The sequence below is a fragment of the Salarias fasciatus genome, chromosome 4, assembly GCF_902148845.1.
Source record: "Salarias fasciatus chromosome 4, fSalaFa1.1, whole genome shotgun sequence".
Taxonomy (NCBI): Eukaryota; Metazoa; Chordata; class Actinopteri; order Blenniiformes; family Blenniidae; genus Salarias; species Salarias fasciatus.
The window spans coordinates 5,794,681-5,821,311 of NC_043748.1; the positions used below are offsets into that span (position 1 = coordinate 5,794,681).

The following is a 26,631-nucleotide window of genomic DNA, read 5'->3' on the forward strand; positions in this document are numbered from 1 at the left end:
ATGAGCACAGATGCAGAGATGGAGGCCTATGGCCCGGCGGCCATCTACCTCCGGAAGCCAGAAAAAGAGAGGATTGAGGCTCAGACAGCTCCGTTTGATGCCAAGACTGCATACTTTGTGGTTCACCCAGAAGAACTGTACGTTAAGGGAAAACTTGTGAGCAAAGAGGGTGGCAAAGCCACTGTTGAGATAGACGGAGGAAAAGTAAGTTGCTTGTTCATTTTAATCTTTTATTTTCCAAGTGATCAGTGCGGTGATAATGTCAAAGTGAAAATTAAAAAAATATTTTTATTCTCATTCAGACACTCACTGTAAAAGAAGATGATATTCATCCCAGGAACCCTCCAAAGTTCGATAAGATGGAGGACATGGCCATGATGACCCATCTGAATGAGCCTTCTGTGCTGTATAACCTCAAAGAGCGTTTTGCATCATGGATGATCTACGTAAGTTGGCTCAAAAACATTTATTTTGACAGTTTTTCCACATAATTGTGCGATATAGGTTGAACTATTTCCTTTGCTCTCAACTCCAACAGACCTACTCTGGGTTGTTCTGCGTCGTGGTGAACCCCTATAAGTGGCTCCCAGTGTACGATGCAGTAGTCGTCGGTGCATACAGAGGCAAGAAGAGGATTGAAGCTCCACCTCACATCTTCTCCATCTCTGACAATGCCTATCAGTTCATGCTCACAGGTAAGATCAATGTTTTCCATCACAGAACTTAAGTGGATATGTAGATATACTAAATATGTAAATTACAGGTGTAACTTGAGCATTTATGCCTGTTTTTCAGATCGTGAGAACCAGTCCATCCTGATTACGTGAGTAACAACTTCAACAACAAAAAAGAAAAAATATCAAAGAAAATTTTCAGACTTTATTGTAAAGTAAAACATGTAATTTTCTTCCCCAGCGGAGAATCTGGTGCAGGAAAGACTGTCAACACCAAGCGTGTCATCCAGTACTTTGCAACAATTGCAGTGGCTGGAGCTGGCAAGAAACAAGATACAGGAAAAATTCAGGTAAAACATGGTTCAAAGTACCTCTGATGATTTGAGTTGCTCTTGTTGGTGTCATCTATAACTTTATAATATCATTTTGTAGGGTTCACTGGAAGATCAAATCATTGCAGCCAACCCTCTGCTGGAAGCCTATGGTAATGCCAAGACTGTGAGAAATGACAACTCCTCTCGTTTCGTAAGTGTTCAAAGTACAGACTTTCACAGAATTTTTTTCTGTTTACTGATAATCAGGACCAAGCAAGACGTTGTCTTATTGTTGTTTAGGGTAAATTCATCCGAATTCATTTTGGATCTTCGGGAAAGCTGGCCTCTGCTGATATTGAAACATGTAAGTTCTGGTTATTCATTTGAAAAAAGGGTACAAATGTTACAAACCTTGTTTTTTACATGGTATGAACATCATCCATTCTGTCACTCAAACATTTGCAGATCTGCTGGAGAAGTCTCGTGTCACCTTCCAGCTGTCTGCTGAGAGAAGCTACCATATCTTCTATCAGCTGATGACTGGCCACAAGCCCGAGATCCTGGGTACATCTACAATTCTACAATTTCATTTAGCAGACGCTTTTGTCCAAAGCGACGTACTACACATGAAAGCAGAATATGGACTTTGAGTGATTATGAGCTTACTGGAAATCTGCAATAAATCTCATGTCTGTTTCTTCTATTTCAGAGGCCCTCCTGATCACCACCAACCCCTATGACTACCCAATGATCAGTCAGGGTGAAATCACTGTCAAAAGTATCGATGACGTGGAGGAGTACATTGCAACAGATGTGAGTTCACATTTTAGTCAAACAACTATTTAGGCTGGACATTCAAAAAAAAAACAAAAAAAATGGAACATCAACATCCCTGTTTCCTCTCTAGACTGCCATTGACATCTTGGGTTTCACTGCTGATGAGAAGATAAACATCTACAAGCTGACTGGTGCTGTGATGCATCACGGAAACATGAAATTCAAGCAGAAGCAGCGTGAGGAGCAGGCTGAGCCTGATGGCACTGAGGGTAAGTCTGAGGAAATACGCTGGGGCTCATATTTAACCTGGACAATTGTTGATCCATGAAAGGTTACCAAATCAATGACTGGTGCAATGTTTGAATAATAAGTTCACTTGGGAAAAGGAGATGTACATCCAAAGGATATTTTTTCCATACAGAGGCTGATAAGATCGCCTACCTCCTGGGTCTGAACTCTGCTGATATGCTGAAGGCTCTGTGCTACCCCAGAGTCAAGGTCGGAAATGAGTTTGTGACCAAAGGTCAGACCGTCCCACAGGTAAACAACATTAAAAAGTATATTTTGTACAGTAAAGAACTGTCCAGGCAACCAAATGTAATGTGAAATCATTTTCTGTTTCAGGTCAACAATGCTGTTATGGCTCTCTGCAAGTCTATCTATGAGAAAATGTTCTTGTGGATGGTCATCCGTATCAATGAGATGTTGGACACAAAGCAGCCCAGAAGCTTCTTCATTGGAGTGCTGGATATTGCTGGATTTGAGATCTTTGATGTAAGAACTTGCAATTCTTACAACATGGAATTTCGTGAGGATGTTGAAGTAACACACTTCTTTGAACTAGATTTTGAATCTTTGAAAAAAAATTAAATGCTTTTCTGCTTCTTCAGTTCAACAGCTTGGAGCAGCTCTGCATCAACTTCACCAATGAGAAACTGCAACAGTTCTTCAACCACCACATGTTCGTCCTGGAGCAAGAGGAGTACAAGAAAGAAGGCATTGAATGGGAGTTCATTGACTTCGGTATGGACTTGGCTGCCTGCATTGAGCTTATTGAGAAGGTATGTTTTCACACCATGTAATGATTCACTGCTTACAGTTGCTGCTAAGTGATGTTTTTTACCAAGAAACATGAAATCTCTTCAGCCACTGGGCATCTTCTCCATCCTTGAAGAGGAGTGCATGTTCCCCAAGGCCTCTGACACCACCTTCAAGAACAAGCTGCATGATCAGCATCTTGGAAAGACAAAGGCCTTTGAGAAGCCGAAGCCTGGAAAGGGCAAGGCCGAGGCTCACTTTGCTCTGGTTCACTATGCTGGTACTGTGGACTACAATATCACTGGCTGGCTGGACAAGAACAAGGACCCACTGAATGACTCAGTGGTTCAGCTGTACCAGAAGTCTTCCAACAAACTGCTGGCCTTCCTGTATGCTGCCCACGCTGGAGCTGAGGGTAAGGATCCTTAAAAAATTGTTGAAAAAAACTGAAGAAATACAAAAGTTTTGACAACCAACTTCTCACAGGAAAAAAAAATGTTTCAGTGATGTTCAAGTTGTGTTGTTTTGTTTTGTTTTGTTTTTCACAAACAGAGGCTTCCGGTGGCGGTGGTGGCAAGAAGGGTGGCAAGAAGAAGGGTGGCTCCTTCCAGACTGTCTCTGCTCTGTTCAGGGTATGTACAGTCCAATTTTATTTTGTATAAAATGTAGGACCAAATTTGAAAAAAATATAATGAACAAAGGATGATGCAATCCACAGGAGAACTTGGGCAAGCTGATGACCAACTTGAGGAGCACCCATCCTCACTTTGTGCGCTGCTTGATTCCCAATGAATCAAAGACTCCAGGTCTGTTGTTTTGATTTGGTTTCTGTATTTGTTCCTTTAAAGGAAGCCACTGATGCTTTATTAAGAAAATATATTTCCAATGTGTAGGTCTCATGGAAAACCACCTGGTCATCCACCAGCTGAGGTGTAACGGTGTGCTGGAGGGTATCAGAATCTGCAGAAAGGGTTTCCCCAGCAGAATCCTCTATGGTGACTTCAAGCAGAGGTGAACGTGAACTTCAATGTAAATAGGAGTAAATTTACATAAAGCAACTGTATCATCATTAATACAATTTCCTCCTGCAGATACAAAGTCCTGAATGCCAGTGTCATCCCTGAGGGACAGTTCATTGACAACAAGAAGGCTGCAGAGAAGCTGCTGGGCTCCATTGATGTGGACCACACTCAGTACAAGTTTGGCCACACAAAGGTATGTTGTCAATATATTTTGTCTTTTATAACTTATTGCTGGATGTACTCAAACTGTTAAAAAATATTCCTGACTTGCCATCATAGGTGTTCTTCAAAGCTGGTCTGCTGGGTACTCTTGAGGAGATGAGAGATGAGAAACTGGCTGAGCTGGTGACCATGACTCAGGCTCTCTGCAGAGCATACCTGATGAGGAAAGAGTTTGTGAAGATGATGGAGAGAAGGTACACATTCCTCATTGCATTGTCTTAAAGCCAGCTTGTGTGAACTTATGAACTTGAAAATGGTTTTATATTTCACCAACTGATTTGGGTTAAGTTATACTTTCTTTTTTCTATATTTTCTTTGTACTCTTTGATACATAAAAGTAAAAATAACTGGTATGAAATCTTTTGTGAATTTTTAGAGAAGCTCTCTTCACCATCCAGTACAACGTTCGTTCATTCATGAATGTGAAAAACTGGCCATGGCTGAAACTTTACTTCAAGATCAAGCCACTTTTGAAGAGTGCTGAGACTGAGAAGGAGCTGGCACAGATGAAGGAGAACTATGGCAAGATGCAAACAGACTTGGCTGCTGCTCTGGCCAAGAAGAAGGAACTGGAGGAGAAGATGGTGTCCCTTCTGCAGGAGAAAAATGACCTGCAGCTTCAAGTGGCGGCTGTGAGTAACAAAGGAAATTCAGTTTCAATGACGAAAAAGATGATCAAATTATTTATATTGTTTGTGAAAAACAAAGATTGAGCCGCTGAAGATATATTTTCTTTTCTGGTTTATTCCATCTCTCCCCCATTGGAAAAAAAAAATCATTTCAACTATAGGAAGTGGAGAGTCTTTCTGATGCAGAGGAAAGGTGTGAAGGGTTGATCAAGAGCAAGATCCAGCTTGAGGCCAAACTCAAAGAGACCACTGAGAGGCTGGAGGATGAAGAGGAAATCAATGCTGAGCTGACTGCCAAGAAGAGGAAGTTGGAGGATGAGTGCTCTGAGCTTAAAAAGGACATTGATGACTTGGAGCTCACCTTGGCTAAAGTGGAGAAGGAGAAACATGCCACTGAAAATAAGGTGTGCCTAAATTCACATTTACTAAAATGGGATTATTTTGGTTTAAATTTTTCAAACATGGAGTCCTTAAGCTGCATTTAAATGTTTTTCTCATGACACTGTTAGGTGAAAAACCTGACTGAGGAGATGGCATCTCAAGATGAATCCATTGCTAAGTTGACCAAGGAGAAGAAAGCCCTCCAAGAGGCTCACCAGCAAACACTGGATGATCTGCAGGCAGAGGAAGACAAAGTCAACACTCTGAGCAAGGCCAAGACAAAGCTGGAACAGCAAGTGGATGATGTAAGAAAACTATTTTTAAGCTGGAAATACTGTGGAAACTTGTTTACTTATTAAACTTATTTTTGCCCTTTTGTAAATGTTTCTAAGAGACAATTCTTTTACTTCTGTCTCACAGCTTGAGGGTTCACTGGAGCAAGAGAAGAAGCTCCGCATGGACCTTGAGAGAGCCAAGAGGAAGCTTGAAGGAGATCTGAAGTTGGCCCAGGAATCAATCATGGATCTGGAGAATGACAAGCAGCAATCTGAAGAGAAGCTCAAGAAGTAAATAACTGAATGTTCTCCTTATGTTCCACCAACATGTGAGCAAAATTAAAGCTTCTGGTTCTGTTGATATTCAGGAAGGACTTTGAGACGAGCCAGCTGCTCAGCAAGATTGAGGATGAACAGTCTCTTGGTGCTCAGCTTCAGAAGAAGATCAAGGAACTCCAGGTGACACACACTGAATAAGTATTTCCATCTAAGATTGATTAATATTATGGGAATCAAATTACAGAACACAAATGACTGAAGAAGTCCTCTTCAATCATCTCTAGGCTCGCATTGAGGAGCTGGAGGAGGAGATTGAAGCTGAGAGGGCTGCTCGGGCTAAGGTGGAGAAGCAGAGAGCTGATCTCTCCAGGGAGCTTGAGGAGATCAGTGAGAGGCTTGAGGAAGCTGGTGGAGCAACCGCCGCTCAGATTGAGATGAACAAGAAGCGTGAGGCTGAGTTCCAGAAGCTGCGTCGTGACCTTGAAGAATCCACCCTGCAGCACGAAGCTACTGCAGCAGCTCTCCGCAAGAAGCAGGCTGACAGTGTGGCAGAGCTGGGAGAGCAGATCGACAACCTCCAGCGTGTCAAGCAGAAGCTGGAGAAGGAGAAGAGCGAGTACAAGATGGAGATCGATGACCTGTCCAGCAACATGGAGGCTGTAGCCAAATCAAAGGTGAGTCAATAGCTTGGAAATTAATGATCAAAAACACGATACAAAATATTCTTATGTTATTTTTTAACAGTTTATGATATTGTCTTTAATGTTTGCACAGAAGCAAACTGTGTCATGGAAATTTTTATCACAAAACTTTGATTCTGTTTGAATTGCCATGAACAAATTTTCTTTGAATTTTTTTTTAATAAATATGTTATTATGTTTTTCCCAGGGCAACCTGGAGAAATTGTGCAGAACGCTTGAAGATCAACTGAGTGAGATCAAAACCAAAAATGATGAGAATGTTCGCCAGTTAAATGACATCAATGCACAGAAAGCAAGACTTCAGACAGAAAATGGTAAGTGATCAAATGATAAAACAACAATGTCTGTTCTATATAAAAGCTAAGCCCTGATATGTGCTTTTCTCAGGTGAGTTCTCTCGCCAGATTGAGGAGAAGGAAGCCCTTGTTTCTCAGCTGACAAGAGGAAAACAGGCCTTCACTCAGCAGATTGAGGAGCTCAAGAGGCAGGTTGAAGAGGAAGTCAAGGTATGAAAAGTTTTCATCCCCTTTCGCATTATTAAGCGTACGAATTAGGGCTGTCAATCAATTAAAATATTTCATCGAGATAATTTGCATGATTGTTCATAGTTAACTCTGGATGAATTGCAAATTGATTACACTTTTTTATCTGTTCTAAATGTACTTTAAAGGGATAATATTCAAGTTTTTAATACTCTTGTCAACGTGGGAGTGGACAAATATGCTTCCTTCATGTAAATGCATGTTTACTGTCATTGCCACAATCCAGAACAATGCCAAATACTGTCCAGAACAATCTCCGTAAAACCTCAATCATTATACATGCTGAAAAAATCGTCTGAAAGGGCATTTTTACCTGATTGGAACGTCATTTAGTAAAAATGTGACCATGTTTTGTCCAACCAACTGAATTTCCAGTTTTCCGAACATTAATCAACACAAACTGGTTGAGCTCAGGCATCACAATAACAGACTCCTGAACCAATAAATTATTTTGGTCAGTAATAGAAGATAATTACCTGGACCCGTCATAAAAGAAAAGAAAGGCACAGCCTTCTCCTCGCCAGAGACGGTACACACGTAGACGTTGCATTTACGCTGCTGCAAATTGGCGCTAACGTAAGCAAATAAATAAATAAATAAATAAATAAATAAATAAATAAATAAAACGTGCCAACGCGGCAACCAAACTACTATTACTTCTTCTTCTTCTTCTTCTTCTTCTTCTTCTTCTTCTTCTTCTTCTTCTTCTGTTTTGACGGATTGTAAACGGTTTTAAACTGCATACCGCCACCTGTTGTACAATAGTGTGCAGTATGACGTCACCTACCTCGCGGTTTCACAAACTACAGTGCGAGACGAGGATCAAAAAAGAAGCACGACTTTATCTGAGTGGTGTTATTAACAATTTGAATTAATTCGTCATTATTGCGCTCATTTTAACAGCCCTGAACATGAAAGTACTGACATGCAGTAGGCTACTAAAGTGTTATTTGGGTCAATGGAAATAATAATCTCACATTAACTTTGTGTTGAACAGGCCAAGAACGCCCTGGCTCATGCTGTTCAGTCAGCCCGCCATGACTGTGACCTGCTCAGGGAGCAGTTTGAGGAGGAGCAGGAGGCCAAGGCTGAGCTGCAGAGGGGAATGTCCAAGGCCAACAGTGAGGTGGCTCAGTGGAGATCCAAATATGAGACTGATGCTATTCAGCGCACTGAGGAGCTGGAGGAGGCCAAGTAAATAATAGTCTTTTCTTTGAACAAACTTCCACTATAGCTGCTGGCTTTAATCCCAAAAATTACTCTAATTTTCAGGAAAAAGCTTGCCCAGCGCCTGCAGGAAGCTGAGGAATCCATTGAGGCTGTGAACTCCAAGTGTGCCTCTTTAGAGAAGACCAAGCAGAGACTGCAGGGAGAGGTGGAGGACCTCATGATTGATGTGGAGAGAGCAAATGCTCTGGCTGCCAACCTTGACAAAAAGCAGAGGAACTTTGACAAGGTAAACCGTTAAACCAATTTAGCATAAAATGTACTTTCTTATAATAGGTGCAACTGACTTCAGGAATCTGTATACCTCCAGGTCCTGGCAGAATGGAAACAAAAGCATGAGGAGGGACAGGCAGAGCTGGAAGGAGCCCAAAAGGAGGCTCGCTCTCTCAGCACTGAACTCTTCAAGATGAAGAACTCCTATGAAGAGGCTCTGGATCAGCTGGAGACCTTGAAGAGAGAGAACAAGAACCTGCAGCGTATGTAACTCACTCCAAAGATCTTTTCTCTTCAATAATAGCTCCTCTTTCTCCAGTGGTGTAGGCTTTGGATTGTGGCTAGTCATTAAAGTATTTGTTATTATGTGATGAAACACAGAGAAAACAGCCATGAAAGTAAGATCTTTGTACTTTTTGCTTCACTATTTCAGAGGAGATATCCGATCTGACTGAGCAGATCGGTGAGACTGGAAAGAGCATTCATGAGCTGGAGAAAGCTAAGAAGACTGTGGAGACTGAAAAAGCAGAAATCCAGACAGCTTTGGAAGAAGCAGAGGTATTTCAAACAGTCTTTTACTGTTCACTTTATTAATATTTGTCTCATACGTGTATAAAAAAAAAAGAATTGTTGTTGTGAGGATGTCAAAACATTTTTTGGAAATTATTATTAATATTATTTATAATGTTTAAAGGGCACTCTGGAGCATGAGGAATCCAAGATTCTCCGCGTTCAGCTTGAGCTCAACCAGGTGAAAGGTGAGGTTGACAGGAAGCTGGCAGAGAAGGATGAGGAGATGGAGCAGATCAAGAGAAACAGCCAGAGGGTGATCGACTCCATGCAGAGCACTCTTGACTCTGAGGTCAGGAGCAGGAATGATGCTCTGAGAGTCAAGAAGAAGATGGAGGGAGACCTGAATGAGATGGAGATTCAGCTGAGCCATGCCAACAGGCAGGCTGCTGATGCTCAGAAACAACTCAGGAATGTCCAGGGACAGCTCAAGGTGAGTTTTCTGTGACGATTCATTCATTTATGAATAGCAAATGAAAAAGATGCTGAGTGTTAATTTCTTCCGTCATCAGGACGCCCAACTGCACCTTGATGATGCTGTCAGAGGACAGGAGGACATGAAGGAGCAGGTTGCAATGGTGGAGCGCAGAAATGGTCTGATGTTGGCTGAGATCGAGGAGCTGAGAGCCGCCCTGGAGCAGACAGAGAGAGGACGCAAAGTGGCTGAGCAGGAGCTGGTTGATGCCAGTGAGCGTGTGGGACTGCTGCACTCTCAGGTTAGAATGTCAACATTTAGAAAGTTTTTTTCTTTTTGGTGTCATTTCAAGCATTTTATTACCTAAGCCTAATACTCTTTCTCCCGTATTCAGAACACCAGTCTTCTGAACACCAAGAAGAAGCTGGAGTCTGACCTTGTCCAGGTTCAGGGTGAGGTGGACGATGCTGTTCAGGAAGCAAGAAACGCTGAGGAGAAAGCCAAAAAGGCTATCACTGATGTGAGATTACAACATTTTCACAGCTTTTTTTTTTATTTCACATGGAATCATAATTGGGTCCAAATAATGATTTAAAATTTGAAAACCTCTAGGCTGCCATGATGGCTGAGGAGCTGAAGAAGGAACAGGACACCAGTGCTCATCTGGAGAGGATGAAGAAGAACCTGGAGGTCACAGTCAAAGATCTGCAGCACCGTCTGGATGAGGCTGAGAACCTCGCCATGAAGGGTGGCAAGAAGCAGCTCCAGAAACTGGAGTCCAGGGTAACAGTGTTTTACATAAACTATCGAAGTATTAAATTTGCACATTCGGCTTTCTCTTTACATGAACATGTGTTGAACTTGAAATATTTTTGAAAACTTGCAGGTGCGTGAACTGGAAGCTGAAGTTGAGGCTGAGCAGAGACGTGGAGCTGATGCTGTTAAGGGAGTTCGCAAATATGAGAGGAGAGTGAAGGAGCTCACCTACCAGGTAATGCATTCACGAAATATATTACATTGGCTTCTGTCTATTTCTGTTCAATAATTAATACATAATAAATCATTTATGTAGACCGAGGAAGACAAGAAGAATGTGAGCAGACTTCAGGATCTGGTGGACAAGCTGCAGCTTAAAGTCAAGGCCTACAAGAGACAGGCTGAGGAGGCTGTAAGTCAACTGAAGTTTTATGGCAGATGAATTTTAGCTGCATTCAAAATATCACAATTAAAGGCACTGTAACTACATTATCCCTGTCAAACATTTCACAGGAGGAGCAGGCCAACACTCACATGTCCAGGCTCAGGAAGGTCCAACATGAACTGGAAGAATCTCAGGAGCGTGCTGACATCGCTGAGTCCCAGGTCAACAAGCTCAGGGCCAAGAGCCGTGATACTGGAAAGGTAACTCGTCACTCAGTTTTTTCATAAATTCACTAAAACTGTCGAAAAATTTTGAATCTAATATCTGGATGATTTTATATGTCTTAGTGAGTTAATGCTGCTCTGGGGTCTACACATTTTTTTAATCATTTTTGATATTATTGCTGTGGCAATCAGCTTACATTCACTCAATCAGTCTGTAATTGTTTGCCAAGTACTGTTAGTTCATTATATTTAGACCTAATAGTGGGTCAGTGACACTTGTGACATGTCCAACACTAAAATTGTCTGTTATGGAATGACAATTGGCCTGGTATAAACTGAAAGCGATTGCTGGAATTCAAATACTCTATTGCAGCTACTTGTTGGCTCAAGAGCTCAGTCCTCCGAGATTTCAGAGACGTGACAGTCAGTATAAATTAATGGGAATTCTAATGGCACTCTAAATTTATGACCAGAACTTATTGCCAGCAAAATCCATTTGTAAACACGGTGTTGACAGGCTTATTTGAAATTGAACAAGGCTTACAACAAAGGTCACACAGGCCACTATCTTGACACCAGTTTTGTTATGTGATTGGAGGATTGTCATTGAACAAAATGGCCTAATACTCTGTCCCTTTTTTTTTTCATTTGCTCCTTTCAGTCTGAGGCTGCTGAGTAAGAAACAACAATGACTGACGACTTAATGGACTTCATAAAATATGAAATGTCTGTTGTGTTTTGTATGCTTCACTTGTAATAAAAAACCAGTTGACTGAAGTATGGCTTCTCTCTTTCTTACAAAGCCAAACTCACTTCATCAAAACAGAAAGCTTCAACAACAACAAAAAAAGCCTTTCAGCGGAGTACTGCCAGAAAAAAAATGTTTCTCTTGATAAAGTTATTTTTCCTGAAAGAATTGTACATTGAAAGCGAATGCAAGGTTTTAAAACATATGCTTTTATTGGACAATAGAATACATGACCAGATCACATTTTTCCAAGAGAAAATTCTTTCATAATTCATTCCATTACTCAGGTGACTACTGAAATGTCAACGTGAAGGACAGAGATGTAACCATATGCTGTAGAACAATAGATTACATGATGCAACCGGGACCTATTAATTAACAGCAGTTAGAGGTGTTGTTTTCTTTCCAGTGCTACAGGAAGCACAGGTGGAGCAGGGCCCTGGAACAAATGCTATTTATGTCAGCATTGCACTCTAACTGCTCATCCATCTGTGTGACAAGATATTCTTGGACGGTGACTGTGGCATTTTTGTTCGCAGACAACTGAAGGGGAGTGGTCAGCGTTCGACGTAAAGACAGCTCTCTTTGTTTCGAAAGACATAGACGGCTTCCAGTGACAGGCTTTGGTCTTTCCTCTTTACACCATTGACAGTGTTTGATTGATGACCGACTTATGTTGCAACATGCTTCTTATATTGCATTTGGACCAGATGCATTTGTCATAAAATCCTAGAATGATAAATGTATATGTGATAAACGTTTTTAATTTGCAAATTATTTCGCATCATGATACTATCTAGCTTTTCTGCTTGCCTAACAGGAAACTAAAAAAATACATCATGAACTTAAATCACAGCAGAGCAATCAACTTTTTTTTGTCAAAAAATAGCTTTGTTTCTGGCAAATGATTCTTAAGAGTCTTGTACATAAGAATTAAAGTACACACAATCAGCATTGCTGTCAGGCTCACCTCTTTTTTTTCTTTTCCTCTCCTGTTTTTCCTTATTTCTTCACATATGCATTTTGCTTTAGTATATAAACTATGAGTAACAACTGAAACCTTGACATTGCAACTTTAGCGCACTGCCCTCTCAGTGCGCTCCACTCTAGAAGCATGAAACAAGAAACATACAATCAAAGGAGAAAACCGGAGAGCCTGATCCGCAGCTCTGATGTTTGTCTCGGTCTTACTGCTCTGCCATGGAACAATCTATCTTTTAAACTCATCTCAGGCTCCTCCTTGCGAGACATGTTTGGCATGTTTCAAGGCAGTCTGGGGCTTAGTTTGGAACCTCAGCTACAAGCTTCCACACACTCAAGGCCATGCAAAGGAGAAGGTTAGTCAGGACAATGTGTCCTCTCTTGGGTCCATCTTCACCTTCTGAAAACCTTGTTAGATTCACATGCAATATGGTCAAACAGTGCAATCTTATGCTGACACCATCAGTCACCGTAGCAATGACAAGACAGAATTGGATGTAACCTACATGTCACTGGAATTTTTCCCTCATAAACAGCCCTTTGTTGACAATCATATTGATAAGACTCAGGCAATTCTTAAATGAAAATGTACTTTTTAATGGTCCAACCAATTTGATCTTTTTTTTTTTCAAGAAGCCCTAGATAAATCATTTTCAAAGGCTTATTATTTGGTGCAACAGCTGCAATGACAGGAGTTTTTGCACATTTTGAAGCAGCTGCTGCATTTTTGTCACTACACGTGAGACACAATGGCTCCTGTGAATTCAAGGCAACCCAACACATAGTTTTATTATCCACAACAATGAAGGATGGAAAAACACTACTGAATTAATATGGGCAAGGACAGCTTTATGTGTGTTTAAAAATACCTACTAAAACTTTATGTTCGCCAGTAATGTAAAATCGACATGTAATATATTTAAGCACATCAAGGCTTCACTGAAATAAGGTAGCTAAGAAAATGACAAGGACCTTAAACCTCACTTGAATAGCATGTTGGACACATGGCTTTTGACCCTGCTCAAAAAGCATGTGAGCACATGTTTGCACAATGGCCCACCTACTGACTGAGGTCAAATGGGTGGCATTTCTCAAGGACTTTTTTTTTTTTTTGAAGATGAAAGGTTAAGTCAATACAAAAAAGGCAATGCGGCGTCTTCACTCAACAACCAGGATTTAAAAATACATCGGTCTGAAAATGTCAACACATAGATCGCTTTTTTCTCTTTGTTTGTTAAACATTTAGATTTTAAACTACACTAATCCTGTATTCAGTTCTCATTTATAAGACTATTACAAGCCTGGCATCTCTACCATCTTGTTTATTGGCACAGAACTTATTTTGGGTCTTATCCCAGCCTTGATGGCAACTGTTGGGCCACTTCATTCCAAGATGATATGTAATCCCTCCTCAGTGTTTATGGCATGGTGCTCAGCCTCAATCTTATTTCAGACATCCGTGGAGTGTGACTGTCCTGCAACTGTATACCAATGACATTTTAATGCTTCTCCAAAACCACAGCCAGCGCTTCGACATATTTAGTAAGCATTTATAAATGGCATATAGATATATTACTGAAGCAAATAGACGGTAGACAACTATGTTAATGAAATAGTGAAGGATCAGAAGATTAAACAATGTGTGCTCAGTAATATCCCTGAAAGTGTTTCTAAAGACAAGCAATTTGCACTTTAAAAAAATTAAGCTTCAAAGATGAAAATAGGTAACAAATAGTTTATGAAACATATAATAGTTGTTTTAGAATGACAAAGAACAATCACCCATTATTCCTTAAAATATATATTTCCAATTACAGTTATAAACCTCTTTTTTTTTTATTGTAAAGGAAGCCCTGAATAGACTGTCTTTGACCCTCCTTTAAGGAACAAATGACCTTGTTTTACTGGGCCAACAAGTGTGATGGGTGTGAACTGCAATTGTACACCAGTGACATTTGTGTGCTTCTCCAAAACTGAGGAAATAATATGTGCACATGCATTGTAGCCATCTTTTCTTTTAAACTAGTGTTTTTTTTAGTACCAAAGTTCAACTGTCATTAATGAAATCTAATATTTAATACATTTATTTTAACTAATGCAACCTAATAGTGCACAGGAATGTTGTTCGTTAACAAATTAAATTCCGTAATGTTTGATTGAAGAAATTTGTCATACAAATGTTTTCAAAACATGAATAAAAGCATCATTATTACTGCAGTATAATTATTATTAACATTTAAAGATTATACATTAGAATTAGCACATTTTAATGGGCAGTTCATTATTTGTTGAATATGTGTTGGATACAGTCAAACTTATCACTAATCAGTGTGAACAACTCATTTACCTGCTGCTACAAATGTGCTTACAAGGCAATACAATCACTTCAAACGCCAGTGTCACAGGATTAGCGGCAACATGACAAGAATACATGACCAAATTGAGCAGGGCCCACCTACTGTGGAGCCAGACCTCCCTCTATAAAAGAAGCTGCTTTGACAATGACAATAGCTGGTAGGCTTTCAACTCAGGTGAGTACATTATCTCCATATGATGTGTATTTTGTTACAGTGACTTATCATGGATGTACATATTTACAACACAATTGTGATTCAGTGATTGAACTATCATAATAGATCATTTATGAACTATGCATATATTTTACACAAAACAAAGTGACTTTAAAATAAATCACATATCCAAAAAAAAATAATTTTTATTTCTCTTCCTTTTTTGTTTTTTTAACAATTCATCTCTAGGATCGAAACAACAAACCTGACTGAGATACATCTGTTGGAGCCGAGGAAGGTAAATGTGCACATTTAAAAACAAACCTGATGAGTCACCTATCAGCCTGTCGATATCCCATAAAAACACAAACAAGAGAAATACAGCCCCTGTATTATGTTCATTTTCAGCCACCAAAAGTGCCAAGATGAGCACGGACGCAGAGATGGAGGCCTATGGCTCGGCGGCCATTTACCTCCGGAAGCCAGAAAAGGAGAGGATTGAAGCCCAGAACACTCCTTTTGATGCCAAAACTGCCTTCTTTGTGACTGACACCGACGACATGTATGTCAAGGGCAAACTCACCAAGAGAGAGGGTGGTAAAGCCACAGTGGAAACAGTTACAGGAAAAGTAAGTGTGGAAAAACTTAAAAATGCCTCTGTCAGTCTCAGCAAAAAAAAGAGTGATGGTAGATTTGTTTCTTATCATAGAAATATGAAATCAAAATACCTGTTTTGTTTTTCTTTGTTTTCTAATACAGACAGTCACTGTGAAAGAGGATGACATCCACCCCATGAATCCTCCCAAGTTCGACAAGATTGAGGACATGGCCATGATGACCCACCTCAATGAGCCGTCTGTGTTGTATAACCTCAAAGAGCGTTTTGCATCATGGATGATCTACGTGAGTATGATTTTAAACACACAGTAATGCCTTTGCACTTGTAAAGCATATGTTTCAGACCACATTATTTTTATGTCTTTAATGCTGCAGACCTACTCTGGGTTGTTCTGCGTCGTGGTGAACCCCTACAAGTGGCTCCCAGTGTACGATGCCCAGGTCGTCGGTGCATACAGAGGCAAGAAGAGGATTGAGGCTCCACCTCACATCTTCTCCATCTCTGACAATGCCTATCAGTTCATGCTCACAGGTAAGATCAATGTTTTCCATCACACAACTTATATAATGTGGATGTGTTAAATCTACTTAATATGTCAATTATAGGTGTGACTTGAGCATTTATGCCTGTTTTTCAGATCGTGAGAACCAGTCCATCCTGATTACGTGAGTAACAACTTCAACCAAAAACAAACGAAGTAAAAAAAAAATCAAAGATAATTTTCAGACTATGGCAAAGTAAAAATTGTCATTTTCTTCCCCAGCGGAGAATCTGGTGCAGGAAAGACTGTCAACACCAAGCGTGTCATCCAGTACTTTGCAACAATTGCAGTGGCTGGAGCTGGCAAGAAACAAGAATCAGGAAAAATTCAGGTAAAATAGGGTTCCAAAGTACCTCTGATGATTTGAGTTGCTCTTGTTGGTGTCATCTATAACTTTATATCATTTTGTAGGGTTCACTGGAAGATCAAATCATTGCAGCCAATCCTCTGCTGGAAGCCTATGGTAATGCCAAGACTGTGAGAAATGACAACTCCTCTCGTTTCGTAAGTGTTCAAAGTACAGACTTTCACAGAATTTTTTTCTGTTTACTGATAATCACAATCAAGCAAGACATTGTCTTATTATTGTTTAGGGTAAATTCATCCGAATTCATTTTGGGTCTACGGGAAAGCTGGCCTCTGCTGATATTGAAACATGTAAGTTCTGGTCATTCATTTAGAATTTGAGTATACAAATGTTACGAACCTTGTTTCTGACATGGTATGAACATCATCCATTCTGTCACTCAAACATTTGCAGATCTGCTGGAGAAGTCTCGTGTCACCTTCCAGCTGTCTGCTGAGAGGAGCTACCATATCTTCTATCAGCTGATGACTGGCCACAAGCCCGAGATCCTGGGTACATGAAAGCAGAATATGGACTTTGAGTGAATATGAGTTTACTGGAAATCTGCAATAAATCTCATGTCTGTTTCTTCTCTTTCAGAGGCCCTCCTGATCACCACCAACCCCTATGACTACCACATGATCAGTCAGGGTGAAATCACTGTCAAAAGTATCAATGATGTGGAGGAGTATATTGCAACTGACGTGAGTGGATCATTATTTCTATAGTAGCAACAAACCAGACAATGTGATCTGTGACGTAAGTATTTATTTACTGATTTTTTTAACCCATAAATTTGCAGACCGCCATTGACATCTTGGGCTTCACTGGTGAGGAGAAAATTGGCATCTACAAGCTGACTGGTGCTGTGATGCATCACGGAAACATGAAATTCAAGCAGAAGCAGCGTGAGGAGCAGGCTGAGCCTGATGGCACTGAGGGTAAATACAGAATTTATTTTTAAGAATGCTTTACTATCTTTATTAGATTACATTAAAAAAAAGCATCATCATGGCAGGTGAACGTTCACCTTACCACACCTCCCAAATGAAATTGTGGTGCAATGATATGCTCAATGCACAATTATAGTACAACAGTGTACAAGCTGAGGATCAGCATGATTTGAGAGGACTGCCAAATCATCTGTACCAGAGCTAAAGCCAAGTAAAAGAATCAATCAGATGAATGCATTACATGAGAAAGCATGGTTCTTGATCATTTTTTTTAATACCAGAAAGGTTTTTTTGGAAGAAAAAAAATCTTGCCTTTATTTTGAGCTCATTTTAAGCATTGAATGTATGCCTTCTCAATGGAAATACAATTTGGGAGATGTGTAAATGTTTGTTTTCTTTCCAGAGGCTGACAAAATTGCCTACCTCATGGGTCTGAACTCTGCTGATATGCTGAAGGCTCTGTGCTACCCTAGAGTCAAGGTCGGAAATGAGTTTGTGACCAAAGGTCAGACCGTCCCACAGGTAGGCTAATTAAAAACATCATCTGAGAAAAAAATGGTTTTGTTGACTGATATTGAATAGTACCACATCATCAAGGAGAATAACAATATCAATATTCCCTTGTCCAGGTCAACAATGCTGTCTCAGCTCTGTGCAAGTCTGTCTATGAGAAAATGTTCTTGTGGATGGTCGTTCGTATCAATGAGATGTTGGACACAAAGCAGCCCAGAAGCTTCTTCATTGGAGTGCTGGATATTGCTGGATTTGAGATCTTTGATGTGAGTGTTTGCAGAATATTCACAAAGATTACCTCATTTTGCAAACCCATTGAATGCATTTCTGCTTCTGTAGTTCAACAGCTTGGAGCAGCTCTGCATCAACTTCACCAATGAGAAACTGCAACAGTTCTTCAACCACCACATGTTCGTCCTGGAGCAAGAGGAGTACAAGAAAGAAGGCATTGAATGGGAGTTCATTGACTTCGGTATGGACTTGGCTGCCTGCATTGAGCTTATTGAGAAGGTATGTTTTCACACCGTGTAATGATTCACTGCTTACAGTTGCTACTGCTCAGTTATTTTTGCTAAGAAACATGAACTCTCCTCAGCCAATGGGCATCTTCTCCATCCTTGAAGAGGAGTGCATGTTCCCCAAGGCCACAGATACTTCCTTCAAGAACAAGCTGCATGATCAGCATCTTGGGAAGACAAAGGCCTTTGAGAAGCCAAAGCCTGGAAAGGGCAAGGCCGAGGCTCACTTTGCTCTGGTTCACTATGCTGGTACTGTGGACTACAATATCACTGGCTGGCTGGACAAGAACAAGGACCCCCTGAACGACTCAGTGGTTCAGCTGTACCAGAAGGCTTCCAACAAACTGCTGTGCTTCCTGTATGCATCTCATTCTTCAGCTGAGGGTAAGATAAAGTCCAAACCGGTCATCTGTTCATGAAGCTCAGAGGAAATGGCAGATTAATTGCATGTGAAGCCTTGACTAAGAATTGACCACAATTCAGTTACACTGAAACCTTTGTTGAAACAGAGGCTTCCGGTGGTGGCGGCAAGAAGGGTGGCAAGAAGAAGGGTGGCTCCTTCCAGACTGTCTCTGCTCTGTTCAGGGTATGTACAGTCCAATTTTATTTTGTATAAAATGTAGAACCAAATTTGAAAAAAATAAAATGAACAAAGGATGATGCAATCCACAGGAGAACTTGGGCAAGCTGATGACCAACTTGAGGAGCACCCATCCTCACTTTGTGCGCTGCTTGATTCCCAATGAATCAAAGACTCCAGGTCTGTTGTTTTGATTTGGTTTCTGTATTTGTTCCTTTAAAGGAAGCCACTGATGCTTTATTAAGAAAATATATTTCCAATGTGTAGGTCTCATGGAAAACCACCTGGTCATCCACCAGCTGAGGTGTAACGGTGTGCTGGAGGGTATCAGAATCTGCAGAAAGGGTTTCCCCAGCAGAATCCTCTATGGTGACTTCAAGCAGAGGTGAACTTCAATGTAAATAGGAGTAAATTACATAAAGCAACTGTATCAGCATTAACACAATTTCCTCTTGCAGATACAAAGTCCTGAATGCCAGTGTCATCCCTGAGGGACAGTTCATTGACAACAAGAAGGCTGCAGAGAAGCTGCTGGGCTCCATTGATGTGGACCACACTCAGTACAAGTTTGGCCACACCAAAGTATGTTGTAAATATATTTTGTCTTTTATAACTTATTGCTGGATGGACTCAAACTGTTAAAAAACATTCCTGACTTGCCATCATAGGTGTTCTTCAAAGCTGGTCTGCTGGGTACTCTTGAGGAGATGAGAGATGAGAAACTGGCTGAGCTGGTGACCATGACTCAGGCTCTCTGCAGAGGATACCAAATGAGGAAGGAATTTGTCAAGATGATGGAGAGAAGGTGGAGTTGTTAATCATTGCACCTTCTCTAAAAAAAAAGTTTACTTCCCCAATACAAATATACAACTCACTTTTTTTTTTCTTTTTTGTAGAGATGCAATCTTCACCATCCAGTACAACGTCCGTTCATTCATGAATGTGAAGAACTGGCCATGGATGCATCTATACTTCAAGATCAAGCCACTTTTGAAGAGTGCTGAGACTGAGAAGGAGCTGCAGCAGATGAAAGAGAACTATGGCAAGATGCAAACAGACTTAGCCACCGCTCTTGCCAAGAAGAAGGAACTGGAAGAGAAGATGGTTTCCCTTCTGCAGGAGAAAAATGACCTGCAGCTTCAAGTGGCAGCTGTGAGTAAAAATAGTTAAAGAAAAAAAAGGAAAAAAAACTGATTCAAATATGTTGCTGTAATGTTCCAAAACCCAAAAGGCAATCCAAAATGTTTTCAATATTTCAATTTGAACATTTCCAAAATGTATTTAAACTACAGGAAGGTGAAAACCTCTCTGATGCAGAGGAAAGATGTGAAGGGTTGATCAAGAGCAAGATCCAGCTTGAGGCCAAACTCAAAGAGACCACTGAGAGGCTGGAGGATGAAGAGGAAATCAATGCTGAGCTGACTGCCAAGAAGAGGAAGTTGGAGGATGAGTGCTCTGAGCTGAAGAAGGACATTGATGACTTGGAACTCACCTTGGCTAAAGTGGAGAAGGAGAAACATGCCACTGAGAACAAGGTTCACTTTGATCTGACATTTTACAAAAATGTTGAAATGCCTTGTTTTGCTTTGTTATGTCACACCTCAATTTATTCTATTCATAACATTTCAGGTGAAAAACCTGACTGAGGAGATGGCATCTCAAGATGAGGCCATCGCTAAGTTGACCAAGGAGAAGAAAGCCCTCCAAGAGGCTCACCAGCAAACACTGGATGATCTGCAGGCAGAAGAAGACAAAGTCAACACTCTGAGCAAGGCCAAGACAAAGCTGGAACAGCAAGTGGACGATGTAAGAAAACTATCTTTAAGCTGGAAATACTGTGGAAACTTTAAACTTTTAAATTATTTTTATTCCATTTTTTATTGTCTCACAGCTTGAGGGTTCACTGGAGCAAGAGAAGAAGCTCCGCATGGACCTTGAGAGAGCCAAGAGGAAGCTTGAAGGAGATCTGAAGTTGGCCCAGGAATCCATAATGGATCTGGAGAATGACAAGCAGCAATCTGAAGAGAAACTCAAGAAGTTAGTGCCAAAAACGTTCACATACAAATGTGTAGCAAAAGATTAAGAAACTTAAACTTGATCTAGCCATCATGAGACAATTAGCTTCTCCCTAACATTATTTCCTGGCCACTTTCAGGAAAGACTTTGAGACGAGCCAGCTGCTCAGCAAGATTGAGGATGAACAGTCTCTTGGTTCACAGCTTCAGAAAAAGATCAAGGAACTCCAGGTGACATCAATTTTATCCATAACTTTTCAATTCTCTGACTTTCAATCAAGTTATGAAGTGATTAAACACTTTTGATGTTTCCATTATCATCTCTAGGCTCGCATTGAGGAGCTGGAGGAGGAGATTGAAGCTGAGAGGGCTGCTCGGGCTAAGGTGGAGAAGCAGAGAGCTGATCTCTCCAGGGAGCTTGAGGAGATCAGTGAGAGGCTTGAGGAAGCTGGTGGAGCAACCGCCGCTCAGATTGAGATGAACAAGAAGCGTGAGGCTGAGTTCCAGAAGCTGCGTCGTGACCTTGAAGAATCCACCCTGCAGCACGAAGCTACTGCAGCAGCTCTCCGCAAGAAGCAGGCTGACAGTGTGGCAGAGCTGGGAGAGCAGATCGACAACCTCCAGCGTGTCAAGCAGAAGCTGGAGAAGGAGAAGAGCGAGTACAAGATGGAGATCGATGACCTGTCCAGCAACATGGAGGCTGTAGCCAAAGCAAAGGTTTAGAATATTTTTTTTCTTAAAAACTGAAAATGACATCGCAATTGAGCAATGGTTCAAGAAATGGTGACGAATTTTTTTTTTTTTTTTACATATTTCATCAATAAAGTCTCTAAATTTGACTATTTCTCCTTATCTTCCTGTGACAGGCCAATCTGGAGAAAATGTGCCGAACTCTTGAGGACCAGTTGAGCGAAATCAAGTCCAAGAATGATGAGAATGTTCGCCAGCTGAATGACCTGAGTGCACAGAGGGCAAGACTGCAAACTGAAAACGGTTTGTATTTAAGGATTGCATAAAAAGTCCTAGTTTAGAATAACGGATTGTTCTAGGTGTAAAATTTTGATTTGACATGTATGATGCGCTCGTGTTCCAAGAAAGTTTTTTCTGCATGATGTACGTCACTTCATAATACCTGTCATCTATGAAAGAAAGAATTCTAATCTGAATCTTACGATGGTTCAGGTGAGTTCGCTCGTCAGATTGAGGAGAAGGAAGCGCTCATCTCCCAGCTCACACGAGGCAAGCAGGCATACACTCAGCAGATTGAAGAACTTAAGAGACACATTGAGGAGGAAGTGAAGGTACTGTTTGCCATGTTACATGGCTCTTCATCATCAGACACATTCAACTGATCTTTCATGTTCAACATGAAAATATAGATTTTTTGATACAATGTATAACAAATGTACAGTTTTTATACAATGCAACATGGTAAGATGTTGAAGTAATTCATGTTGTATATACATGTGTAGGCCAAGAACGCCCTGGCTCATGCTGTTCAGTCAGCCCGCCATGACTGTGACCTGCTCAGGGAGCAGTTTGAGGAGGAGCAGGAGGCCAAGGCTGAGCTGCAGAGGGGAATGTCCAAGGCCAACAGTGAGGTGGCTCAGTGGAGAACCAAATATGAGACTGATGCTATCCAGCGCACTGAGGAGCTGGAGGAGGCCAAGTACATGAAACCCTCTTACTTTCAGAACAATAAATAACTTCAGAAACAAGATTTTGTTTCATAATGTACAGAAATGTTTCAATAGTTGCATGTTGTTCACAGGAAAAAGCTTGCCCAGCGCCTGCAGGAAGCTGAGGAATCCATTGAGGCTGTGAACTCCAAGTGTGCCTCTTTGGAGAAGACCAAGCAGAGGCTGCAGGGAGAGGTGGAGGACCTCATGATTGATGTGGAGAGAGCCAATGGTCTGGCTGCCAACCTTGACAAAAAGCAGAGGAACTTTGACAAGGTAAGCTGTTAAACCAGCCCAACTTTTAACAGAAAAGGCACTTCCTTATACTTTTTGGTATTAAGAAGCGAGTGTCAGCATTCCAGCTAGATGTGGCCATTTATCAATTAACATTTTTGGTCTTTATATTTGTAGGTCCTGGCAGAATGGAAACAAAAATATGAGGAGGGACAGGCAGAGCTGGAAGGCGCTCAAAAGGAGGCTCGCTCTCTCAGCACTGAACTCTTCAAGATGAAGAACTCCTATGAAGAGGCTCTGGATCAGCTGGAAACCATGAAGAGAGAGAACAAGAACCTGCAACGTATGTTCAGTATTCAACTGTCACCATTTGCAAAAAGTCTGCAATTCCTTATCTTTGTCATTTTGATCTGCAGAGGAGATCTCCGACTTGACTGAACAGATTGGGGAGACCGGAAAGAGCATCCATGAACTAGAAAAAGCCAAAAAGGCTGTAGAAAGTGAGAAGGCTGAAATTCAGACAGCTCTCGAAGAAGCTGAGGTAATGTATTTGGCATTTTGTTTAATACTTGGAAAATTATAATAACAGTAATGATTGCTTCATTAATCATAACAAAGCAAATATTTGATTATTTGTTAATTTCTTGTAGGGCACTCTGGAGCATGAGGAGTCCAAGATTCTCCGCGTTCAGCTTGAGCTCAACCAGGTGAAAGGTGAGGTTGACAGGAAGCTTTCAGAGAAGGATGAGGAGATGGAGCAGATCAAGAGAAACAGCCAGAGGGTGATCGACTCCATGCAGAGCACTCTTGACGCTGAGGTCAGGAGCAGGAATGATGCCCTGAGAGTCAAGAAGAAGATGGAGGGAGACCTGAATGAGATGGAGATTCAGCTGAGCCATGCCAACAGGCAGGCTGCTGAGGCTCAGAAACAACTCAGGAATGTCCAGGGACAGCTCAAGGTCAGTTTTCTGAGATAGTTCATCACGAGCAATGGAAAATAACCATGCAGCATGTTTAGAATTCGTTCTGTGTCATCAGGATGCCCAACTGCACCTTGATGATGCTGTCAGAGGACAGGAGGACATGAAGGAGCAGGTTGCAATGGTGGAGCGCAGAAATGGTCTGATGATGGCTGAGATCGAGGAGCTGAGAGCCGCCCTGGAGCAGACAGAGAGAGGACGCAAAGTGGCTGAGCAGGAGCTTGTTGATGCCAGTGAGCGTGTGGGACTGCTGCACTCTCAGGTTGTTTATTAACCATAAATAAGACACACACACACACACACACACACACACACACACACACACACACATATATATATATATATATATATACATTATTATTGGTATAATTTTCCCTTTAATTGATTGATCTTTCTTGAACATGCAGAACACCAGTCTGCTGAACACCAAGAAGAAGCTGGAGGCTGACTTTGTCCAGGTTCAGGGTGAGGTGGACGATGCTGTTCAGGAAGCAAGAAACGCTGAGGAGAAAGCCAAAAAGGCTATCACTGATGTGAGATTACAACATTTTCACAGCTTTTTTTTATTTCACATGGAATCATAATTGGGTCCAAATAATGATTTAAAATTTGAAAACCTCTAGGCTGCCATGATGGCTGAGGAGCTGAAGAAGGAACAGGACACCAGTGCTCATCTGGAGAGGATGAAGAAGAACCTGGAGGTCACAGTCAAAGATCTGCAGCACCGTCTGGATGAGGCTGAGAACCTCGCCATGAAGGGTGGCAAGAAGCAGCTCCAGAAACTGGAGTCCAGGGTAACAGTGTTTTACATAAACTATCGAAGTATTAAATTTGCACATTCGGCTTTCTCTTTACATGAACATGTGTTGAACTTGAAATATTTTTGAAAACTTGCAGGTGCGTGAACTGGAAGCTGAAGTTGAGGGTGAGCAGAGACGTGGAGCCGATGCTGTTAAGGGAGTCCGCAAATATGAGAGGAGAGTGAAGGAGCTCACCTACCAGGTAATGCATTCGTGAAATATATTGCACTGGCTTCTATTTATTTGTGTTAAATAATTAATACATAATAAATCCTCCTCATGTAGACTGAGGAAGACAAGAAGAATGTGACCAGACTTCAGGATCTGGTGGACAAGCTGCAGCTTAAAGTCAAGGCGTACAAGAGACAATCTGAGGAGGCTGTAAGTCAACCACAATGTTAAACCACACAATTCATGGTGAGTTGATTGGTTGCACAGTCATGTAAGACTCATTGGCACAACCTGAAATCCTTCACAGGAGGAGCAGGCCAACACTCACATGTCCAGGTTGAGAAAGGTCCAACATGAGCTGGAGGAAGCTCAGGAGAGAGCGGACATCGCTGAATCCCAGGTCAACAAAATGAGAGCCAAAAGCCGTGATGTTGGAAAGGTAACATTTTAATCTTATTTACAGCATTATGTGTTGACTTCATCGATATAACCCTATTTTATACTTGCTAGTATAAACTAAACATTATACATATTTACTGGTCAAACTGTACTCAGCTGCAATGCACTGTTCTGCAAGCCATAATTTCACCAATTATTTAATGCTGTTGTTATTTTCCTTTCAACAAATGCTGAATATTGTTGTACTTCTGCGCCATTGTGTTACTACACTGACTTGATGCCCATATTATTCTCTTCATTTCAGGGAACTGATTCCGCTGAATGAGCTAAGAGATCCAGCTGAGGATGAAGGTTCATTTCTGTGTTCATAAAATATGAACCCATGAATATATTGTTCTGTAAATCCTGAATAAATGTTTGAAAACTCTGACTTTTGCTTCCTTTTTACCTCCAGTCATGTTGATTCCATTTGAACAAATCTTGAAATTACAAATCTGAATAAAATTTACCTTGTATGAAACGTCCATGTAGCAACAAAATGTCATGTAAATTCATCTAATGTGGTAAGATTAGAAGTGCCTGGTCTGATACCTTATTGTATGTATTTTATGATCATTGGTAAAATATCACAAAAATAACAACAAATTTGGCCATCAAAAGGCATTGTTGCAAAAAAAATTATGTTTTGCAGAACACACAGTCAAGCATGTATTGTATTTCAATGTTCAAATGCCAGTATTAATGCAAAGTAAATTAGATGTAAGTCAAAACTTTACTTTTACTTTTTCATCCTTGGTCTGGACCATTGATCCTAAAAGTCTAAGTGTGCTTTACAGTATTATTTTCGTTGCTATACTGTACTCGTGGGTTTCTCCAGTTCACCTACATGGTGTTTTTTCAGACTGAACACATAAGGCAGTTTTATTCTGAATCATATATTGATGTGAGCAATAACTTCTGAATCATTTCACTGAGCTCAAGACATATACAGTGGATACAGTTCAACATTTAACAAGGAAAAGAAACTCGGAAAGTACAATGGTACTCTGGCAAGATTTCCAAACTTTAGTGTGTCTCTTGCAACTACAAATTCAACTTTACCTGACACATTTGACTCACTCAAACAAATCTGTGACCTCTAATATCTCATCCAGTCATTTTCTCAGGGGAAAAAAATATACAGTACGACAAGTTGGACTACTGCCTGTTCCCTCAATTCTTTCTGTCTCTCTTTCCAGCCCCCTTTCCTTTCCCGTGTTCTGTCTTTTCTCGCCCCTTTCCATGATCCCCTTTGCCTTTTTGTCCTCCATCAGCCAGTCCCCTCTGCAGCTGGGCTGTGTGAATCTTCTCAATCAGGGAGAAGCAGTCTTCATCTGGACTGATGGGGCTGGTCGCCAGCT

General features: G+C 41.0%; 2 protein-coding genes and 1 long non-coding RNA gene across 3 annotated transcripts; 2 read left to right on the plus strand and 1 right to left on the minus strand.

Annotated features, from left to right (window-relative positions):
• Nucleotides 1–11,323, plus strand: LOC115387663 (myosin heavy chain, fast skeletal muscle-like). The gene is made up of 39 exons (XM_030090474.1): nucleotides 1–204; nucleotides 303–446; nucleotides 539–695; nucleotides 796–823; nucleotides 916–1,024; nucleotides 1,107–1,199; nucleotides 1,289–1,352; nucleotides 1,454–1,552; nucleotides 1,698–1,801; nucleotides 1,896–2,034; nucleotides 2,187–2,305; nucleotides 2,390–2,539; nucleotides 2,656–2,826; nucleotides 2,912–3,218; nucleotides 3,356–3,435; nucleotides 3,522–3,609; nucleotides 3,697–3,814; nucleotides 3,895–4,018; nucleotides 4,105–4,241; nucleotides 4,424–4,679; nucleotides 4,838–5,080; nucleotides 5,186–5,362; nucleotides 5,478–5,623; nucleotides 5,701–5,791; nucleotides 5,896–6,285; nucleotides 6,500–6,626; nucleotides 6,700–6,818; nucleotides 7,852–8,048; nucleotides 8,127–8,310; nucleotides 8,392–8,557; nucleotides 8,728–8,852; nucleotides 8,989–9,297; nucleotides 9,377–9,580; nucleotides 9,674–9,799; nucleotides 9,892–10,062; nucleotides 10,166–10,270; nucleotides 10,352–10,447; nucleotides 10,549–10,680; nucleotides 11,306–11,323. The coding sequence occupies exons 1-39, from the start codon at nucleotides 1–3 to the stop codon at nucleotides 11,321–11,323; spliced, it is 5,817 nt and encodes a 1,938-aa protein (XP_029946334.1).
• Nucleotides 9,675–25,279, minus strand: LOC115387712 (uncharacterized). The gene is made up of 3 exons (XR_003931404.1): nucleotides 25,111–25,279; nucleotides 16,575–16,585; nucleotides 9,675–9,685 (listed from the first exon to the last, which is right to left on the minus strand). It is a non-coding gene; the product is annotated as an uncharacterized LOC115387712 (long non-coding RNA).
• On the plus strand, nucleotides 15,309–25,556 carry LOC115387660 (myosin heavy chain, fast skeletal muscle-like). The gene is made up of 39 exons (XM_030090473.1): nucleotides 15,309–15,512; nucleotides 15,643–15,786; nucleotides 15,877–16,033; nucleotides 16,140–16,167; nucleotides 16,266–16,374; nucleotides 16,455–16,547; nucleotides 16,637–16,700; nucleotides 16,804–16,902; nucleotides 16,990–17,093; nucleotides 17,192–17,330; nucleotides 17,746–17,864; nucleotides 17,972–18,121; nucleotides 18,195–18,365; nucleotides 18,451–18,757; nucleotides 18,883–18,959; nucleotides 19,046–19,133; nucleotides 19,221–19,338; nucleotides 19,412–19,535; nucleotides 19,622–19,758; nucleotides 19,850–20,105; nucleotides 20,246–20,488; nucleotides 20,583–20,759; nucleotides 20,845–20,990; nucleotides 21,109–21,199; nucleotides 21,296–21,685; nucleotides 21,835–21,961; nucleotides 22,151–22,269; nucleotides 22,441–22,637; nucleotides 22,740–22,923; nucleotides 23,059–23,224; nucleotides 23,298–23,422; nucleotides 23,532–23,840; nucleotides 23,920–24,123; nucleotides 24,269–24,394; nucleotides 24,485–24,655; nucleotides 24,759–24,863; nucleotides 24,947–25,042; nucleotides 25,140–25,271; nucleotides 25,536–25,556. The coding sequence occupies exons 1-39, from the start codon at nucleotides 15,309–15,311 to the stop codon at nucleotides 25,554–25,556; spliced, it is 5,817 nt and encodes a 1,938-aa protein (XP_029946333.1).
• Nucleotides 25,557–26,631: the final 1,075 nt, after the last annotated feature.